Consider the following 19369-nt stretch of genomic DNA (forward strand, 5'->3'; position numbering starts at 1 on the left):
GCCAAAAGGGTTCTGGGTTGGGGCCGCGCGTAAAGAATTCGTCACGGGCACCGCACGAGACACCCTCAGAAACGAATCATACCGTGGCATCGGTTCACGTCCTTCATGTTTGATCGACCATGGAACGGTGCGGCCTACTAGGTCGGGGCATAAGAAGAGAGAGAGAAAAGAAACGTCAGCCACTTTTCGTAGCGTAAGAAGACCCACCCTGTCGGAGATCGTATTAAACTGAAATTAAAAAACACAATAATGAATGTCTCGGACGCAGTCGAAATTCAATCCAACACCTCCACTCTACGTGACCATTCCTCCCTGCTTTTTCTCACTCTCGCGCTGGGGGAACCGATCAGGCCTGTGAACATGGATTTAAGACGCACCACCAACCGTGCAAACTGCGCTTGGATTTATTCAACAACAACAAAAAAAGCTGAACTTAAACTTCCGAATACCCCCGAACGAGACGGTGGCATTCAACGATCTAGTGAACGGTTTTGTTAAATCCTCGCAAGCACCGAATTCGATCAGTTTCGTTCAGTTTTCGACGTAACAAAAAAAAAACAAATTCTGCCCATTTCAACGTGAGCTGTTCTTGTTCTCCACCTTGAGAAGCCATTTAATGCGTTTTGGAAGCGCTCTTTTCCTTTTGCCCTGTTCCTACTTTGTTCATCCTCGTCCCCGACACAGGTGAGGAAAGATGAATGACATTCGCACAGCGGTGATCCCGAATTAATGATGGCACCGAGGCCACGGAACATTTCGGTCATAATTTCCTGTCTCGCGCATACAACCATAGTGGTTTCGGCGGCACGAATCAAAACACCCATCATTCCTCTGATTCTTTGCTTCTCATTTCTTTTTCCAACTTTTTTTTGTTTTGTTTTGCTTTGAGAATGAAAAAAAACAATACCAACAGAGTGCGATCTCTTTCGGCGGGGAAGGTAAGGCACGAAAGCTTCGGTGTGCGAGGCTTGCGAGGAGGAAATGAATTATGGCGACATGATGGGGACCATTGGCGTTCGATGTAGTGTTTTGACAAGCCACGGAAAATTGATTTCTTCTCATCTTTTCGTACCGCGCTGGGAGTTCCAAAGCGAGAAGCTTTTTGGGGATGTGCTTTATTGCCCGTAAGGAACTGGACAACATTATTGGGGTGGTAAACAAAACAACAAAAAATAATCTGTGAGAACTATTCGCTGATGATCATTTAAAGCGTGTTATTAGTGTCGTAAATGTGTTTGGTAGTGAAAAAAATTAAAATACAAGCAATTAAGGCACTTCACGCAAACAAAAAAACTCGAACATTTCGGAACCGAAGATACATACAATGTTTTCGTTTATTGCTTTTGAAAATAATTTATTTAGCTCTGTTGATACACGCACGAATGATGACGTCTCCGGTCGGAATTGATTACTTTTCATTAGCACAATTGTAGAAAAGGTTCAACTTTAGTATGTCTTTTTCGCTCAAACCTTTCCGCTGACCGATTCGAGCATTCGGATCCTTTGGCACTATTGTCTTCCTACCGTTCTTGCTGTACGCAGTTGCACTGTAATGCATCACGCTGCCATAATCGTACGGAACTCCAAAGTCTACCAACGCCCCAGCAGCCCACTTGTGGAAATTCATCTCCATGTCCGGCTCAATATTGTCCCACAAAATGTCCACGTACTCATCACGATCGGATACGGTGTGCTGATGAACGAAGCAAAGCATATGCAGAAACAGGTGAACGATTGTGCCCAACTTGAAGCACCCTGTACCAACGGGAGCCGGCTCCACATTCAGTATTTCTGGATAGGGATAATAACCCACAGGAGCATGACATCCTGGCCTCACATTAGTAACGTTCACAAAAGCATACTCGTCGGTACGCTTCACAAACTTAATGCAGGATGCCGACTGGATATGGCGCATTGCTCTTAAAATCTGCTTGATTTGGAAGGAAGCTAAGGAGAAAATATATAAAATCGTCTATTAATATCTATAAGTTTGGGTTTTACAGTACGGTGTGTTCTATTCTTTACTAAAATGTTTCTCGTCAATTGAAACTGGAACGATGCCTCCTGGCCAGCGACATGAAGCGTTGTTCAAAGCGTTACGCCTGTTGCTCATAAGAGAGTGAAGCTGTTCATCACGGAGCATCATATCTCCTTCAAACTGTACACTATGTTCCTCTTCCAGCTCATTCGGTTGCCAATTTCGTTGTCCAGAAACTGTTTATCAAGAGATACTTAAATATATTACAACAACCTCAACTCTCCAAGAAAAACAAAATTACCATTTTCTTGAGAAAGTTTAACAATTCCTGCTTGGACAAGAGTGCAAGCCAACACTATGAACGCACAACTTTGCCCTAAGAGCATCGCTAGCTATTGTTTACTCTCACTCAATGTTCCCAACTGGTTGTTCCAATGTTCCTATTTATAAGTAACCTTTCACAATACGATAAGGAACTCGTTTATTACCCCATAATGCACCTTTGTACTATTTTATCTGCTCCAATTTCCTCTTTAACATGAGCTGTATTGAAAGGTGAATAAGACAAAGCTGTTGTCACATGATCCGATAACATTAATGACGTGACTGGCCATTTGTACAATGCATTTCACCCAACAAATTGCATTTAATTCAATTACACAGGTAGGTAGAGGTTACAGAAATAGACATCTAATCTGATCATAAAAATGGTAGAAAATAGACATGAATGAAGTCATAAAAAAGACTTTTGGGGCGTAACTCATCCGGTGCAGGTCACGTAATCATGCAACTTAATCAGTTATCAATCAATCGTGAAATTGAAATTTTATAACATTAGCCCAAGCTTATCAACGAGTTGTAGAAGTCATGCCACACCTTCAATCTGATGATTTAATGAATTTTAGCTTTCAATGAAGGACTTTCTTCTTTGTGACACTATAACCTCGTAGAACCTGCCATTTCTTCCTTCAATTTTAAGATATTAGGACACTATTGGTATATAATCTTCAATCTTTATTCTTTCATTTAGAAGTACGTTTAAAGCAAAAATATCGAAAATTGATTTTTTTTAACATTTTGCTTATATTTTGTGCATGTTGAAGCCAGTTTAAAATATTAATACATATAATGTTACAGGTTTTGTTCAAGGGAAAGCCCAATTATAAAAAAAACCCACTTTATAGCACTACGCGCTTTTATTCCTTAAGAATAATTCCTTTAGAGAAACAGCTCTCAGATTTTGTTTTAATGAAATTAGTACTGTAGGAAATGCATATAGGAGTAACAAATATTATCTGGAAACAATCATAAATCCTCAAAAAAATAAATCTACTTCTAACGGAGATTGCAAACTCTAAACTTAGAATAGATCTTCTAAAAGTAGTTCACATTCCTCAGCTGATAGATACTGAAACTACGACGCTATTTTTTATTGGCACATTCGTACATAAAGTTCAACTTCAGTATATCTCCATCACTTAAACCTTCGCGCTGACCGATTCGAGCATTCGGATCCTTCGGCACTATTGTCTGCTTGCCGTTCTTGCTGAAGGCCGTCTCGTCAAAATGCATCACGCTGTCATAATCGTACGGAACTCCAAAGTCTTGCACAAGGTTATTTGAAAATCTGTCGAAATTAGTCACCTTGGTCGGGTCTATATTGTCCCACACAATGTCCACGTACTCATCTCGATCGAAGGCGGAGTGTTGATGTACGAAACCTAGTATATGTAGTAATAAATGCGCGACTTCACCCAATTTGAAGCACCCTGTACCAACAGGAGACGGATGCACATTGAGAATTTGTTGACCGATGTCGTGATATCCCAAAGAGGAATAGCATCCAAGCTCATCCCCAGTGATGTTTACAAAACTACGCTCAACAGTTCGCTTCACAAATTTAACACAGCTGTGAGACTGAATAAGCTGCATGGCTTTGTCAATTTGCTCGACTTGTGCAGAAGCTGTGGAAGGAAAACAATGTGATGTGTATTAAAAATGTGCGTGGAAATCTATCGACAAACTTACTGAAATGTGACTCGAAAATCGAAACCGGAACAATCCCTCCGGGCCAACGTTGTGATGGGCCGATCAACGTGGTACGCTTGTTGCTCCAAAGAAAGCGCTGCTGTTGTTCACTCAGCACCATATCTCCCTCAAACTGTCCACTTAGTTCCTGTGGAAACTCATCCGATTGTGAATATCGTACTGCTTATTAAATTAATTTCAAAGGAATTGAGAAACTTCAAAATTCTTAAAGCGCATTAGTTGAACACGATTTAAAAAAAAAAACAAGTTTACCATTTTCTTGGTGATCTTTCACTATTTCTGCCTGGACTAGTGCAACAGCCAGTATGACGCACAAGAAATTCTGACTTAATGCCATTTTTAACGATTGTTTTCTAACGAACAACCGTCAACGAATATACGCAAAGGTCTATTCCATGGTGCTATTTATATAAGACTCGATCTGGAATTTCATTTCGTAAATCCGATAAGAAATCATTTATTACTCCAGTAATGCACTGTACGGGGCCTTATCTATTCCAATTTCGTGTTCCACAAAACGATAGCCGAGTGTTAGAAAGTGAATAAGACAGTTTATCAATCTTTCGTGACAGAACCAGATAGCACCAATCAGGAGAGTAGCCAATTTTATGACACATTTCATTCAGTTGTTGATTTACAACTGATTTTATAGCACAGGTAGCCCATTATGCGGAGTTATAGACATCTAATCTGAACATCGAAAAATAGTAGAAAATAGACAAAAATGGAATCATAAAACAGGTTTACAGAATTTAACCTTGTTCATGCAATCAGAAACTGTTTGAGTAATCAATCAATACTGAGGATCTTTTTAAATCTCGAGTTATCTTAATAGTGGGTTGTAGGAACTGTTTTTATTAAACAGCGATACTCCTTTCTTCAAATGCATTAGACTAGTGTTGGGTAAATCTGATTCAGATTCATAAATCTGAATGAATCTTTGAAATGAATGAATGGTTCTGAATCTGAATGTCAAAGATTCATGAATCTTCGAAGATTCATGAATCCTCAAAGATTCATGATTTTGCGTATTTTGCATCTTGACTTCAATTGTAACCATTTTGTGGATGGAAGCCGGTTTGCATTTTTTATGAATATTTTTCCCAGGTTGTTAGCAGCATTATCCGTTAGGAAAGTTTAGAGCAAATTACTTGATGCGGTAGTGTAGCTGCGCCTTGTTGCGTCTTGGGGCGGCCCGATGGTGTATGTGATATACAGCACCAGCCCACACGGCAGGCCTGGGGATCAAATCCCATCCGGACCGTCTCCTCGTAGCATGAACTGACTGTCCTGGTACGTGGTAAAATATGTCCTGATACGGCCAGGCCGTTCTAACCGAAAAAGAAGAAGAAGCCAAGATGTGTAAAGAATACGCAAAATCATAAATCGTTGAGGAATCATGAATCTTCAAGGATTCATAAATCTTTGATGATTCATGAATCTTTGAAGATTCCCGATTCTTTGAGGATTCATGAATCTGTTGGGAGTCGACTCATGAATTGAATGATTCTTCACTGAAGATTCATATGAATGATTCTATACAGAAGATTCATTAAGCACAACACTACAGTAGACTTCAAAATAATTAAAAACTTATTTCCCAAATCATCACCGTTTTGTTGAGTTATTATTGCATATAAGTTTGATTTCTCTATTTCTTTGACCTCAAATAATGCCATCGCAAGCGATTATAGTTTACCTTCAAAAATATATGTTTGTGCATCAAAAAAGTGAAAAGGCACTCACACGCGTGAGTAACAATTCTTTTCGTTCCTAGTAACCACACTTGTCTTTTCTTCAATTTTTAATTAACTAAATGGAATAACCATTCTTAAGACTCCGTATCGGATTGGTTTTCTTTGTAAGTGCACTCCTATGCTCTCCTTTGCTGTGTACCAATGTATGACTTTTCCAATGGTTGCAATTCAGCTCTGCAAACAAAATGCTGTACGTCAAACCTTCTCTTAAAAGTCGTTGATATGGTTAAATATAGTTTTGCAGAGCCCGATGAACAAACCCGTATATGAACTGCTCCAACAAAACCAACCCCATTGATTCACATCCAGTAGTTGGGATGGATGTTTTCCTACAGTTTTTTTTTATTCTACACTACCATGGCTTTCCTGCAATGCTGCAAGGTACAGCAGTCGGAAGAAAGGTTTATAGAAAAATAAAACACTTCAAGACATTCCATTCCGCGCGCGCGTTGCTCGCTTTTCAATAATACAAAGTGCTTCCCGTCAGTGGGTCGCCTCACACACACACCAGTTCCGTCCGGCCGTTCTGTCGAAGCGTGCTCGAATCAAAGATTCACCTTGCATGTACGGGCGAGGGGAGGGGGATATGTTTTACAATTTAATTGCACTGATTGCTTACACCGACCAGCCTCCTGGAAAAAGCCACCCTCCGCCAACATCAAACTCATCTCTACAGTGGAAGCCTCATCGGAGCAGCAAAACTGCATCCTCATAATTGACCGTTCCGATTGCTAACAAAAACCAAGAACACACCGGTGTGCCCAGAGTTGGTTGGTTGGAAGGCACCGCAAAAAGGGCAATAGCGGGCGGTTAGCCATAGTAATGATATGTTTACTTTTCCATCATTCTGGTGCCCGGGTTTTTGATCCAACGCAGCAATTTTCATCATTAGGGATCTCCCTCATATTCCTGTGTGTTTGTGCGACGGAGATCATCCAAAAGTCGGGGTAAGAGTGAGAGAAGCATTATGATTTTGGATTTTTAGATAGCTCATACCGGTCGTGCTTACTCCCAAGGGGGGGAAGACTATCATCCGTGCGCAAAGAAAAGCTGAGCAATGCAAAGTGAAATAATCAGTGCTGGGTACTAAATGGATTCGATTTTTTTTATTGCTTCCATGAATTTGTTTCAGTGGCTACGATGTAAATAACGAGAGAGAATGGGAACAAAAAACGAATGCTTCTTACTAGAAGATCCATCATTTGCATTTTGCTTAAAAGATAAGACAATTCTCCAAGGGCCCACCCGTGGACGATGCAATTTAATTAACGGAACCACTTTTTTTTCCACCATAATTACAACCCATTCCTCTAATCCAATCTCTCCCCATATGGAAGTGAGCTACGGGTAAGATGGATGAGCCGCTAAGGGGAAGGAATTATCAGAAGGGTCCTCGTAATTGTTTACCAAATCTCGGGAAGAATTCCGGTGGGAATTGGACGGGTAACGTTTTTGAAGATGGACAGAATCTGTGACAAGATTTAAGCAGTTTGAAGTTGAAGTGATTAATTACTACCCGATGAGTCACAACAGGTATAAATATAGCATTTTTTTGGAATATCTTTTTGAGAGATAAAATATTTTCCAAAAAAAAGTTTATATTCCATTTACCTTAAAAAAAGACTTAGAAATTACATTTCCCTCAAATCCCAATTCCCCGAACGCTCTAAGCTTCATTCAAAAACAACACAACAACCAAATGTCACTGGCTTACTTCGGAAGTTCGGTATTGCAGGTGTACCTTAAGGCTACCGAACAACGTTCATTTATGTCCTACACAACCTACGCAAAACAGATCAAAATTCCAGCAAAACCACTCACTTTATATCACCGACGGGCATTGCTCGCTTAAACACAAACATGCCGCATTATGCTTATCTTCATGAGACTTCATGAGAATCGGCGGACGGGATCTAATTGTCGGACATCCGTAGCAATCACGTGTATCGTTACATGAGATTTTTGAGCAGAAATCACCAGCGAAAAGGACACAACCAGCTATACCTGATGTTGGTCTAGTGATGATTCCTGCTGGGATAAACTGTACCAAAATTACCAATCAATTCGCGGTCGAAATTCGAAACCTTGGGCAATGAGTTATTGAGGATGAGGAAGCAGCGTTACCCTAATCGTACGATACGATGATACGTTGCTTGCGGGTCTTGCATGATGAAAATTTGCTTTTGTGCTTGATCTTGGTTCAAATGGCCTAGTCGAGATTGGAAGTTGCAATGATTGGACATTTGTCCAATTTCCCAAGAAATTTTAAAATTTTCAGAACATATTGGAATGAACTCAGAGTATTAAAAGCTTCCAAAAAAGTAATGAAAAATATACTAGAAATTAACATTATCAATCTAGCATCTCATCTAAATTTCTCCAAAAAAGCCTTCAGTTGCTCATACCTAGTTGTCAAGGACTTCACTTAATACAACGGAATACCCTCTCCTGGTACTTGCTCCATTCGTTACGATATGCTTTCGGAATTCAACCGTAACCTGTTCATCTGGCCGTGTCGGGCTTCTGTCTAGGCAAGATTGTACGAGACTCCACAGAGCACAAGCCCGGATGCTTTCGAGCAGGTTAGTTTGAGCAATTGCGATAAAACTCCGTATGCCTATGGGCACACAGCAACCTGGATCAACAGGAACCGACCCGTTGTGCATTGAATGCTTTGACGAAATTTGTTTCTGCTACCTAAACAAAGGTGCAGAGCTAGGGTAGTTAGTACACCACATTTTGAAATCTTGCTGCCTGCCTGTTAGTTCTGGTCGTTAAACTTATTCATTAAGAAAAACTTCCCCCCATTCCACAAGCAATATTAGACCATCCGGTGCATAATCTTTTTCCGTCCCGAGCGTACCCGAAATCATCGCCCCCGAAAAGGTCATCGGATGGAGACAATTTTCTTCAACAGTACGTAATTAATTAATGGTTCGCTTCAAAAGTAACAAATGGATGGACAGAGGAAATTGGCGCTTTTCTCTCTTGGTCAAACTATCACATAAAACCCCGTGTCGTAAAATCGCATAAAAGTCTCACTCGTGCGATAAAGGAACAGGGAATACCTTTCCATTGGGTAGTATTAAGAGCTGACCGTACATAACGATACATACGGCCAACAGTTAGTTCGAAGGATCGAAGCAAAACTGTGTTGCCGAGTGGTTTAAGCAATGTACAAATATTTGTCCATAACTTGGACACTTTTCACGTTAGGGTCACCCCGTTTCGTGACCGACAACAACAGTATAAAGATGCCAGAACCTTACCTTACCAAAAGGGAATATCATCAGCCCGTGGGATGTGTCCGGTGCAGTTATTCTGCAAACGAAATCACACCCAGGAGGCTAAACCCTCGGCAGTCTAGGCCGAATTCCAAGCGTGGCCTGCGAATTTCTGCAAAACACTGCACAAATAATCGTAATCGGACACCACTTGACCGGCAGGTGACCGTGTGAGTTTTTCTTCAGCCGTACCCAGTGCCGATGACATTGGAAGTAAGGTCATTTTTAACAAACACACCCGATGTCAGTAGAGGGAGATCCCCGGGGGTCCTTTGGTTCTTCAAATGGCGGTTCTGTTCAAATGAAACCTGAAAGTAAACTTCTCGTAAGGCAAGAAGGCGATTGGTGGTCGTGAAGACAACGGCACTGATAAAGGCGAAGAGTTCCGATTGCCTAGGGATTTTCCCTTTTTGCGTCATTTATTGATACTTCGACCGACTGGTCTTGACTAACAAGGCAACAGAGCAGAAACAGAGAGAGAGAGAGGGAGAACAAAGCAAGTTCCCTTCGAGCCTTTGTTCCGTACATTTACAAGCAAGAAAATATGTCTATTATTTGAACATTGCCGCCGCTATCGGAAAAGTTGTCCACAATGTGTACGATCGATAGCGTACATTCTTTGCCACTCGTGCCCAGTTGTCCACGGGCGCGTCAGTGGACCAATAGTGATGGTATTAGCGAATGACACTGGACACACAGCAATGGAAACATAATCACGGTCAAACCGACCGATATACCGAAGGGTGACATTAATTAATTATTTTCCCTCGCCCCCCCGTATTTGTGCCGAACTAATGCCAAGACATGACGGGAATTTACTTTGTGCTAAACACGTGTCCGCACGTGGAACAGGGACAGTGTAAACGTGTAAATAGACCGTGAACAGGCAAGATAAGACTGGCCAAGTCATAAATGAGACACAATATTTTCTGATTTTCTTTACGAAGTTCAATGTCTTCCGAGGAAAATGTTGTCTTTTGGGAATACAGACGTGAGTTAGAGTTGCCTGTAGATACTCAAATATATTTTTAATTTTTTTGGAAATTTTTAGGTGATCTTTTAAGTAATTTTGTTTTGTAACAGAAATAACAATGATTGGATTATTTTCCTGAAATTCTGATTTCTGACTATAGGAGTTAATCCATACAGTAGTATTCCATTATTCAAAACGTTGTTTCCTAGTAGTTTCCCGTAACAGGCGTAAACTAAATCAAACACAGATTCGTTTGTCCACCTACAACATATCAACGAAACGAATCGATAGTTTGCACAATGATAAATTAATCAGCAAGTTCGCTAGAAATCAAATATCATCCGTACGTTCCAGTTCCCTCAAAATCCGGTCCGACCCCGCGGGCATCGTATTGTTCCGAATAATGGACATTTTCCTATTGCTCGTCGAACCAGAATCAAAATCAGTACGATGTGTGCTACTAGCGTGCGGTGGTCAGGAATTACACCGGACGATGTGTGGTCCATCACCAAACATCTGATTCGTCGAATGTTGAAGCACGCTGTCACTTAATCGGAGATCTGGAGCATTGCATTCACCGAACCGTATTGCAATATATTTTACTTGCAGTTATGGTAACAACAGTGAAAGCAACGGGTTCGATTTTCTACATTTAAAAAAAAATGTTTTCTACTATTCGTTTAAGCAAAAAGGGTCAATATGTAGAAAGTGAACCAATAATTTCATATTGACCTTTCCACGGATACTGCCGGGGGGCGTGCTATCACAAATTCAATCACTTAACCTGCGCCACTTACGCTCTACGGATACGGCGACAAACATTCAACGAATATCAAAGATCAAATCGATAATGGTTCGTTTTACTCGTGAAGTTACATAAACATTGCATTAACAGCTGATGAACTTCAGGAAAAAAGGGATAGGATTTTATTGGAAGCTTATTTTTGTGATTTTTTTCATGCAATTCAGGTAATTTTTAAACGAAATTAAAACTCAAACATTTCTTCAGAAAAACTGTTGAAGAGTTTTACTTGAAGAGAAATTCTTCTTTTTTTTAAATCATATCTTTATTACCTTTATTAAGCCTTAAGCCTCTAAATAGCTATATATAAAACGATAAAAATCATACTTCACTCACCGACATGTCCACAACTCATGTATGGGGAGCAGCGCTAATGTCATTTATGAGCGAACGTCGTGCAACTAGTGAACTAATCTTCAAACTCAATCTCCTCCAACAACTCCCTTCTATCAACGCCTTTTTCTCCACTTCATTTACCATCACCTCTCCCCCCAAGGGGCAATAGTTTATCCTCCACCAAACGGACGTGCAAGCATTCGAATCCAAATCCACCAGTACGGCTTAACGGGGGGAAAATAAATTTAATCTCAAACGCCCTCCAAAAATTAACGTTTTGAAACGTGCCATTCCGCAACTCCGTATCGAATTGTTTCCGTCGCGTCGATCGCACAGTGACACAGTTCGCCAACCAGACGCACCACCGGTATGCTCGTTATTGGACGATTGAATAATTGAAAATTGTTCTTATGAAATTTTAAATCACAGCGACAGAAAAAAAACAAGCCTCTACACCCACACCCGTTTGCTTCGTGGACGGTTGACAAACAAGGCCCAAAACGGTGGTTGATCTACGGAACCAGCCTGGCACTCTAATGTGTACTTTTCGGTTTTGCTAGATTTATGCTGCAATCCCACGTGGCAGCTACATAACAAAAGCAAAAGCAAAAAAACCGGGACAGTAGACCGCTGTTTGCCAACGATCCATCCGGGATACAAGCCGGCATTTCAGCTTCCAGAGTAGGCCGCACCAACATACGAAGACGACGAAAAATCACCTTCAATCGGGTAAATTGTTGTAACGTTTTGTTCCATTTACAGCTTCAACCGATTCCGAATCCCCGCTTGCGTGTTCCGTACGGTGGGTGGGCGAAACTGTTGTTTATTGGCACTGGACTAGACTGGTGGCGGAAAGAGCGCCACGAGAAGGTGAAGGGAACCGCTTTAAGGTGCGGGAGGTCGCTTATTTTATGATTCATGCTCTTTGACTTGCGAGTCGCGGGAGTCTTTACAGACCGGCACACGGGAAGCATGCGCAAACGACTCCGGCAGTGGGGACCCACTTTTGTCCTCACCTCCAACGAAGTGAATGGCGCTAGAAAACCGTGCCATACTGGTGCTCGTGATGCCGCTGGGAGTGAATCAACAGAGTCATCATCATCAACCTTACATTCGATGTCGCAGAGCACATACGTTTACTTCATCTGCAACCTGGTTTTTTCTCCTTACAAAGACCGCTTCTACTCTTTCGTTTCTTTGCCACCAAAAACAGTCACCGATAATGCCAATAATGGACCATGTCGAAGCGTTCCTCACGTCACGACTTCGATGAGTTTTGTATTCTTCATGTCTGAGAAGCAAAAAAACAACGACGGGACGCCATCTAATCGTCTAATGTTGTTTGCTAGAGTCTACTAACGTAATCGTTGTTTGTGAATTAATTGCTAATAATTATGATTCGAGTTGATTCGATTGGTTGTACCACACAGAGAGAGGTCATCAGAGAGGAGAGGAGTTTTTATGTAAAAAGTTGAACGTGAACGTTACTACCCAACAAAACAGATCCTACCACCGTCGCGATCGCGCAACCGTAGCGAGTACAGCAGCATACCCAAAGGAGAAGCCTTGAAGATTTCGTTGCCTTTGATTTTGTTTTTTCCTTTCTTCGTCTCTGCTTTTTGTTCTGCCTGTACAAGCAAAACGGATGGATGTGAATTGTGGCGCGAACATGTCAATACATTAATTACGGGGTGTGCGCCAACATGGAAAAAAAGATCCAATCCTTGCATCGCATCGTCGCAATTCATTGCGAACCTTTCTCCGGTTTCTTCGCAACAATGTACCCTTTCGGGGTGGCTGCAAAGGGGTTCAAGAATTTCTTGTTTACCTTTTGTTTGTCTCCGGTATGGTACCGCATATTTGCTTTATGAGCAGCCACCGTACTTTGTTAAGTTGTGCTGACCTTAATCGAGCAACCGATTAATCGATTAAGCTGACAGCAGTAGCAAGGTAAGGTTAGAAATGACGGTGACAAAGTAAATAATAAGCATGCTACTGCAAATCTTGTTTTAAGATTTGTCGATAGTTGTATAAAAATCATTTTAATAAACAATTTTTAAAATAATTTGATTTTAATTAATAGGTTCTATACCTAATATTTTTGAAAAAATAATAAAATTGCAGAGCTACAAGCTTTTATTGCGAATTCTTCGACTCTGACAGGCTAACAAGATTGGGCCTTCCGGTATCGCTTTTCCATTGTCCTTCCACACTTGCGCGGAATTCTTCCAAGTATTTTCCTCTTGAACTCGACCAAGAAGATTTCATCGGTTTTAGACCGATTAAGAAGTCCGTGCCTCAGAAGCTTGTATAAGTACTGTAACCATATATGATAGAATCTCTGAAGTCCCAGTTTCGATCGTCGTTTTCAATATTTTAAGAAGAGATGTAGAACCTGTTGATAGTCGGCAGGCATCTCAATATTGGTGAAATTATTGAAGACCTCAACAGTGTGAATACCTATTTTTAGATTGTCTCTACGTAGGATGTTAGGACTCCTTTTTAGTATTCCTGACGATATCTTCAATATCTTGGGTTTTTATTCCTTATTCTCCAAACCTTTGTTATTTGGCGCTGCTAAGATCCTCTCATCTGCTTCACAAGAGTGAGCATCTGCTTCGCAGGAGAGTCTTGCACTAATGGAGTCTAAATCTTCTGCGTTTAGATTTTTAAAGATGCTTCCCGAAGTTTGCACCTCTGTCTTCTTGGGCTTACAGCAAAAGAGACCTCTTCCTTGTGGAGAAACTTTATAATACCCTGAAAATTTCCCACTCAGCATCACCTGATCAGAACGACCTGTTGTTCGTCATTATCGTATACGTGTATTAACCTTGGTTGTTCTTTCAAGAGTGGTCTATGCGCCGAAGAACTTTCCTTGACAATGCTATGCAATGCCATGCCTTGAAGTCAATAAAAGGATCGATGGACTAATGCTGTTGGTCCTCCATCTTATTGAAGATCTGCCAATTTATTAATCTGCGATTCTCTCCAATATTTTTTAATTATCTTTTCCAGGAATGATACACATTCAGACATTAGTTTTTGAGAGGATTTCTTGCAGACAAGAAGATCTATTAACGGAAAAAAGCAATTTAAGAGGTTTTTCACAAGCGCCATAAAAACCTTCCCAACCTCCCGTTTGGATAAGCAATCATCTTTCATTAGACAAATTTTGATTCCTAATGTTCCTAATGTTCCTTACCACATCATTACTAACAAAACTCGCTCACGATTTCGTTTTTATTTAACAACTTAAAAACCCCACAAAAACCTGACAGTCGGTTCATTTGTTTATTTGTTGTTTGTTTTTGCAACACATTACATCGTCCGCTTTGTACCCGACAATTTCAACACCTGAGCTCCTAATGAACCTCCTAATGGTTACAAATGTGAATCTTCCTTACAATACCTCCTCTTGGAACAAAACCCACATACAACTGATCAACAGCAAATGCATGTGCATTATTAAGGCCACCACAAAACACAGCCAAAACGAAAACCGCATTCAGTTAGTTCATAATGAAGCGCAACAAATCGAAACAAAATGCAACCCATATCGTTGCCATTCCTGCCTTAGCCATTCCTGCTTTAGGATCGAATCCTTTTTTTCCCCACTTGCGTTTTCCCGCAAACCAGTAGCACGTTTTTGCAGCACGTAAACGCTCGACCGTTGTACCGCTGACGACGCGAAGTCCGCGTGCATCGTGGACAAATGGATCAGTGCCACTCACGTTGCGCTCGCCATTCGTACGCCCCGTTGCAACCGAACGAAGCGGAAATGCAACATGCCCGTTTGAAGTGAGATAAGTGAGCTGATAAGAACGGTGCCGCCTCGAGGGCGGATGGGGTGGCAAAAATGCCGGGGAAGAAAATATTATTTGCCATTCATTGAGCGGTTATCTAAGGCGATAAGGGAAATGGGTGGGAAGCTTGCCACGCCGGTCTCACACGCACCGACTACCGGCGTTCGTTTGGAAGATCTTTCTTCTGGATTCACTTTCTTAACTTCGCCGTTCCATGTTCGGGCCACACTCTTTCTACCTTCTTCGTAAGCGATCATCCACCAAGCGGGAGTATCCACGGGGAAAACATTTCAAACAGAGTCTCGCCTTTCCGGGGAACCTGTGCTATCCTTCCGTCAGAAGACACTCCAAGGAATCGGCAATTGTACTCTTTCCTCATCCAGCACAACAGAGCAAGTAAAGGAACACAAAAAAGCGTGCATTTATAATGGGAAAAATGATCTCTTGGAAATGCAAACCCGACCTACAGTGGCACGCCCGGCATCAGCATAATTCTCATGGGCCAATCACACGCAAAAGGCAGGATGCACTTGAACCCTATTGCCGGCGTTCGTTTTTGAAGTGGTAAGAAACCCAGTGCCACATCTGATGCAGTGAAGTGCTCGTGATCCTTGAAATATGCACAAGGATGAAGAGAAGCGCGTAGGATAATGGTTATTTATAGATATTTTCCATTTGTAATGTTTTGTATCATTTATTGGGCTATGATCTCAAGTCTTCCATGTTGGAAACGAAGGAGTTTATAATATCAACAATATTACACTTTTTTATAATCAAAATCATATATTTCCTGGAGGGGCGGCCCAGTGGTGTATGTGATAAACGGCGCAGGTCTACTCGGCAGGACCGGGGATCAAATCCCATCCGGACCGTTCCCCCGTAGCAAGGACTGACTATCCAGCTACGATGTAAAAATAAGTCTAGTCAGCCAGAAATGGCCGGCGTGACCTTAGAGGTCGTTAAAGACAACAAGGGATATTTCCTGGAGAGTTCAAAGTTATATTTTTTTTATTAAAGTTTATAAAAGTGATTAGGCTTTTGTAACTTTAGTATACGGACGCTGGCAAAAAAGCTGGGAATATTTATATTTCAATTTTTGGGATTTTATAAATTTCTCGCTTTGGTTCAATTTTTTTTAATATAACGCTGGATACCTTGCAAAATGTTTAAAAAGTGACATAATACACTCAACCTGTGCAGGAACCAAATAAATAAAGAAAGACAATTTCCGCAATTTGCATTACGAAGTGATTTAATATTTTTTATAATATTTTGTATACTGAAAACTAATATTTTTTACAATGTTTTACACCAAAACTGAAAACCAAAAAGAAATACAATGCTTTTATTTTGTAGCATTAAGAGACAAATGTTTGTCCGATGTAAGGGCTAACAATAAAAAAATGTTCGTTGTCTACTATTTAAACGTTTCAACTCAAATGCGTAGCATCCACATACAAAACGAGCATTAAATGTGCAACTTCTGCTCTTCCGCACGATGTTGATTATTCCTTGTATCAACCGAAACCGCCCAACCCGGTGGTGCCTCTTCCATCGTCTACTGTCCTTAGACCGAAGAGTACCTCAACCACGGTACAGCAAATTACATTTCTATTATTTGTTCGCTTCCATCTTACCTTAGCAGTTGGTGTCAGGGTCTTTTGAGGTGTAACGCTTACTCCCGTCCTCCTCCTCCTCTCCAAACTCCTCCCCTTTGCCACCTCCTAACACTCGTGTTTACTTTTCCTGTTTTCACTACGCTTCCGTTTTGCAAACTTGCCTATTTCGTTTACATTCCCTGCTGCAGTATCGCACTTTGTTAGGACGCCATTATTTTGCATCTTGTAATTCGGTTTCACGATGTTTAAGTTTCCTTTCTTTTTCTTTCGTTCTTTTTTGTTGCTTCCTATTTTTCAAGTACCATTTCCATGTTTTTTTTCCCTTTCATTGCCGTTCTTCCCATTCCGCCTTACCTAACAGTCGCACGCAGAAAAAGCGCACCAAAAGACACAAAAAAAAAATCCGTCTAGTACTTTGATGTTGAACTTTATTTGTTCGGTGCTAACTTTTACGGTAAACTTTAATAAACGCACGCAGTGTTACCGATGCTTAATGCCACTCTCATGATGCTCACCATTATGTTTATGCCCCTGAGCCTGGTGGGAAATATTCTGCGCCGTGTAGAAAATGGAAGCAACAAACTGCAAAAAAAACGACACACAAGTGGCGCTAGTGACGTTGGTTTGCCGATGTGATAGAAAGAATTCCCGTTTTGGAGAAGTTTTCTAAAGTACCTCAAACAACGGGAACGGTTGTTATGGGATAGTGGGGTAAGGTAAAGAAACCCCAGATGATGTTGCTTGCCGAGTGGGGCCGAAGAAAGTCATCGCGCACATATACCGGCCGTGTGCCTTCCCATCCGCTGCTCAGGCAGCGGGCCACTCGGAAGTTGGCAGATAATAATTTCTAATGTAATTATCCTTCCAGCAGCAGTGGTAGCAACAGTACCAATCCTCCGGTGCAACCTACAAGTACAGTTCTCATTCGTGCGGCATCAACATCGGATGCAAGTACTTGTACCGCTAAGGGACGCGATGGGCCAGAAAGCTCAGGAAGGGATCACAAAAAACTTCTCCTCATTATGGCTACGACTAAGTACCCCAAAGGAAAAAGAAAAATGTTCCAACTGGTACAGGACTTCGCTGCGCAACTAATGGCAGCACACCGCCACGAAAGCGCCGTCCACAAAGACACTGGAGCAAAGGGAGCCACGTATCGGGACGAGGGAAAAAAACTTTAAACACTTCAACAAAGAACATTCCGATGGAATGTTCAACTCCCGCGCGCCCATAGATCACAAGGTTCGTGTGATGGGGGAGGCGTGCGTTCAAGCGTACCCAAGGTTTTTGGTGCGAAAATTCGCAACACCGTGTCTAATGACGCTTTGCGACCCGAAAAACCGCAGGGATTTTGTTTGGAGACTTGATCTCTTTCTTAACGATCGCTACGGGTAACGGATGAGCCGGGTTTGGGCTAAGGGCAAACCAAGAGTCATGCAACTCCCTAGGGTCGTACCGGCTCCTAATTGAAATGCTGTGTTTTGTTTGCTTGAAGAAACTTTGCAATTGGACCTTGTGCGTAACGGCATTGCGAGAGGAACTAGTTTTGGTGCCCCAAAACGGATGTAAAAATTTGGAACGCTTGATTAAAATTGTTTTTTTCTTTTCTTTCTTTTTTTCATTTCCAGGTAAGACCCTTCAAGGAATTCAATTCTTCTTGGTATATAAATGGATGCAAATGGAAGGAACTTGATAATATAACAATATGTATCTCGGTAAGAAAACTACAATTCAAATTTTTCAAAATTCTCAATACCAAAAGTTCTCTAAGCTTTAGCACAGATACTTCCACTCGTTCTCACTTTAAAAGTCCAAATTCTTCGCACCAACACTCAGTCGGTGCGCAAATATTCAACTTTAATCAGCTAAGTACCACATCGCACATCAGCCCGAACAACAATAATACCTGCCACTGTTTCATCCCAATATTCATCACATAACCCTACCCTCGAAGGACCTCACCGGTGTGTGTGTTCCACCTAGTGGTATGCATTGTTAATGACAAAAAGGCATTCCACACAGGAACCCGTAGCCGAAAATAAAAACACCAGTATTTCTTGTGCCACTTGAGCATAACCTTTTTTTTGGCACAGCCATACACACACACACACACACATCAACACTTGAACTTCTGACCCAAGTTGCTCATTGCATTTAATGTGTCGCAAAAAAGTGTCATACTACTTGATTCCAACAGTCGCGAAAGTCAAACAAAACAAACGTTTTTGGTGGGAAGAATATATCGCCGAAGGCATCCAAGATATGGTGGAGGTGGACGAATAAAAAACCCCCAAAAAAAATATGGCGATAGCTCCACATCTCACCTGAATTCCGTATCCCTATCGCAACGGCTACACCAGGCCGTACCTTCGGCTCATGCGAGTTTCATGCCGTTTCGTGTTTTGTCGAGATTAAAATGTAAATAAAATAATGAGCCCGCGAGGCCCAAAGTTTGCGTGATCTCCCGCGGGAGGTACCATCCCACCCCGTACACGGGGTACACCATTTGCGTATGCTGTTCAGTCGGGTCAGTGAAGGCTCCGGTACCTTTTTTTTTTGTTTTTTGCTTCCCAATTGCCACCATTTGCAGACGGACGAGACGACTGTTTTTAATCTGCTTCCGTGCTCCAGTTACGTTCGCTTACGCGAGTGTGGGCGAATGGTGATATGAGCCTGAGCTAATCCTGCCAATTGGAGTTCCGGAGCCGTGTGGAGATTATTCCAGAATACAGTGTTTGCGGTACTTACAGTACCGTCAAACTTTAAAC

At 41.5% G+C, this 19369-nt stretch overlaps 3 protein-coding genes across 13 annotated transcripts in view; 1 reads left to right on the forward strand and 2 right to left on the reverse strand.

The window, feature by feature from the left end:
• LOC125768032 (teneurin-m) overlaps positions 1-19369 on the forward strand; it is a 616010-nt gene that overhangs the window by 365756 nt on the left and 230885 nt on the right. The window lies entirely within an intron of this gene.
• Positions 1381-3201, reverse strand: LOC125768038 (seminal metalloprotease 1-like). Its single transcript, XM_049435161.1, has 3 exons — positions 2280-3201; positions 2026-2214; positions 1381-1947 (listed from the first exon to the last, which is right to left on the reverse strand). The coding sequence occupies exons 1-3, from the start codon at positions 2362-2364 to the stop codon at positions 1409-1411; spliced, it is 813 nt and encodes a 270-aa protein (XP_049291118.1). The 5' UTR covers positions 2365-3201; the 3' UTR covers positions 1381-1408.
• Positions 3202-4838, reverse strand: LOC125768040 (seminal metalloprotease 1-like). The gene is made up of 3 exons (XM_049435162.1): positions 4280-4838; positions 4007-4186; positions 3202-3942 (listed from the first exon to the last, which is right to left on the reverse strand). The coding sequence occupies exons 1-3, from the start codon at positions 4362-4364 to the stop codon at positions 3401-3403; spliced, it is 807 nt and encodes a 268-aa protein (XP_049291119.1). The 5' UTR covers positions 4365-4838; the 3' UTR covers positions 3202-3400.

This window comes from Anopheles funestus, chromosome 3RL (assembly GCF_943734845.2).
Source record: "Anopheles funestus chromosome 3RL, idAnoFuneDA-416_04, whole genome shotgun sequence".
Lineage (NCBI taxonomy): Eukaryota > Metazoa > Arthropoda > Insecta > Diptera > Culicidae > Anopheles > Anopheles funestus.

Coding starts and splice junctions, on each gene's coding strand:
- LOC125768040 (XM_049435162.1), bottom strand. CDS start 4,364: ATGGCATTAAGTCAGAATTTCTTGTGCGTCATACTGGCTGTTGCACTA. Junction 4,187..4,279: donor GAAAGATCACCAAGAAAATG/GTAAACTTGTTT, acceptor TTTAATAAGCAG/TACGATATTCACAATCGGAT. Junction 3,943..4,006: donor GATTTTCGAGTCACATTTCA/GTAAGTTTGTCG, acceptor TTCCTTCCACAG/CTTCTGCACAAGTCGAGCAA.
- LOC125768038 (XM_049435161.1), bottom strand. CDS start 2,364: ATGCTCTTAGGGCAAAGTTGTGCGTTCATAGTGTTGGCTTGCACTCTT. Junction 2,215..2,279: donor TAAACTTTCTCAAGAAAATG/GTAATTTTGTTT, acceptor CTTGATAAACAG/TTTCTGGACAACGAAATTGG. Junction 1,948..2,025: donor AATTGACGAGAAACATTTTA/GTAAAGAATAGA, acceptor TTTTCTCCTTAG/CTTCCTTCCAAATCAAGCAG.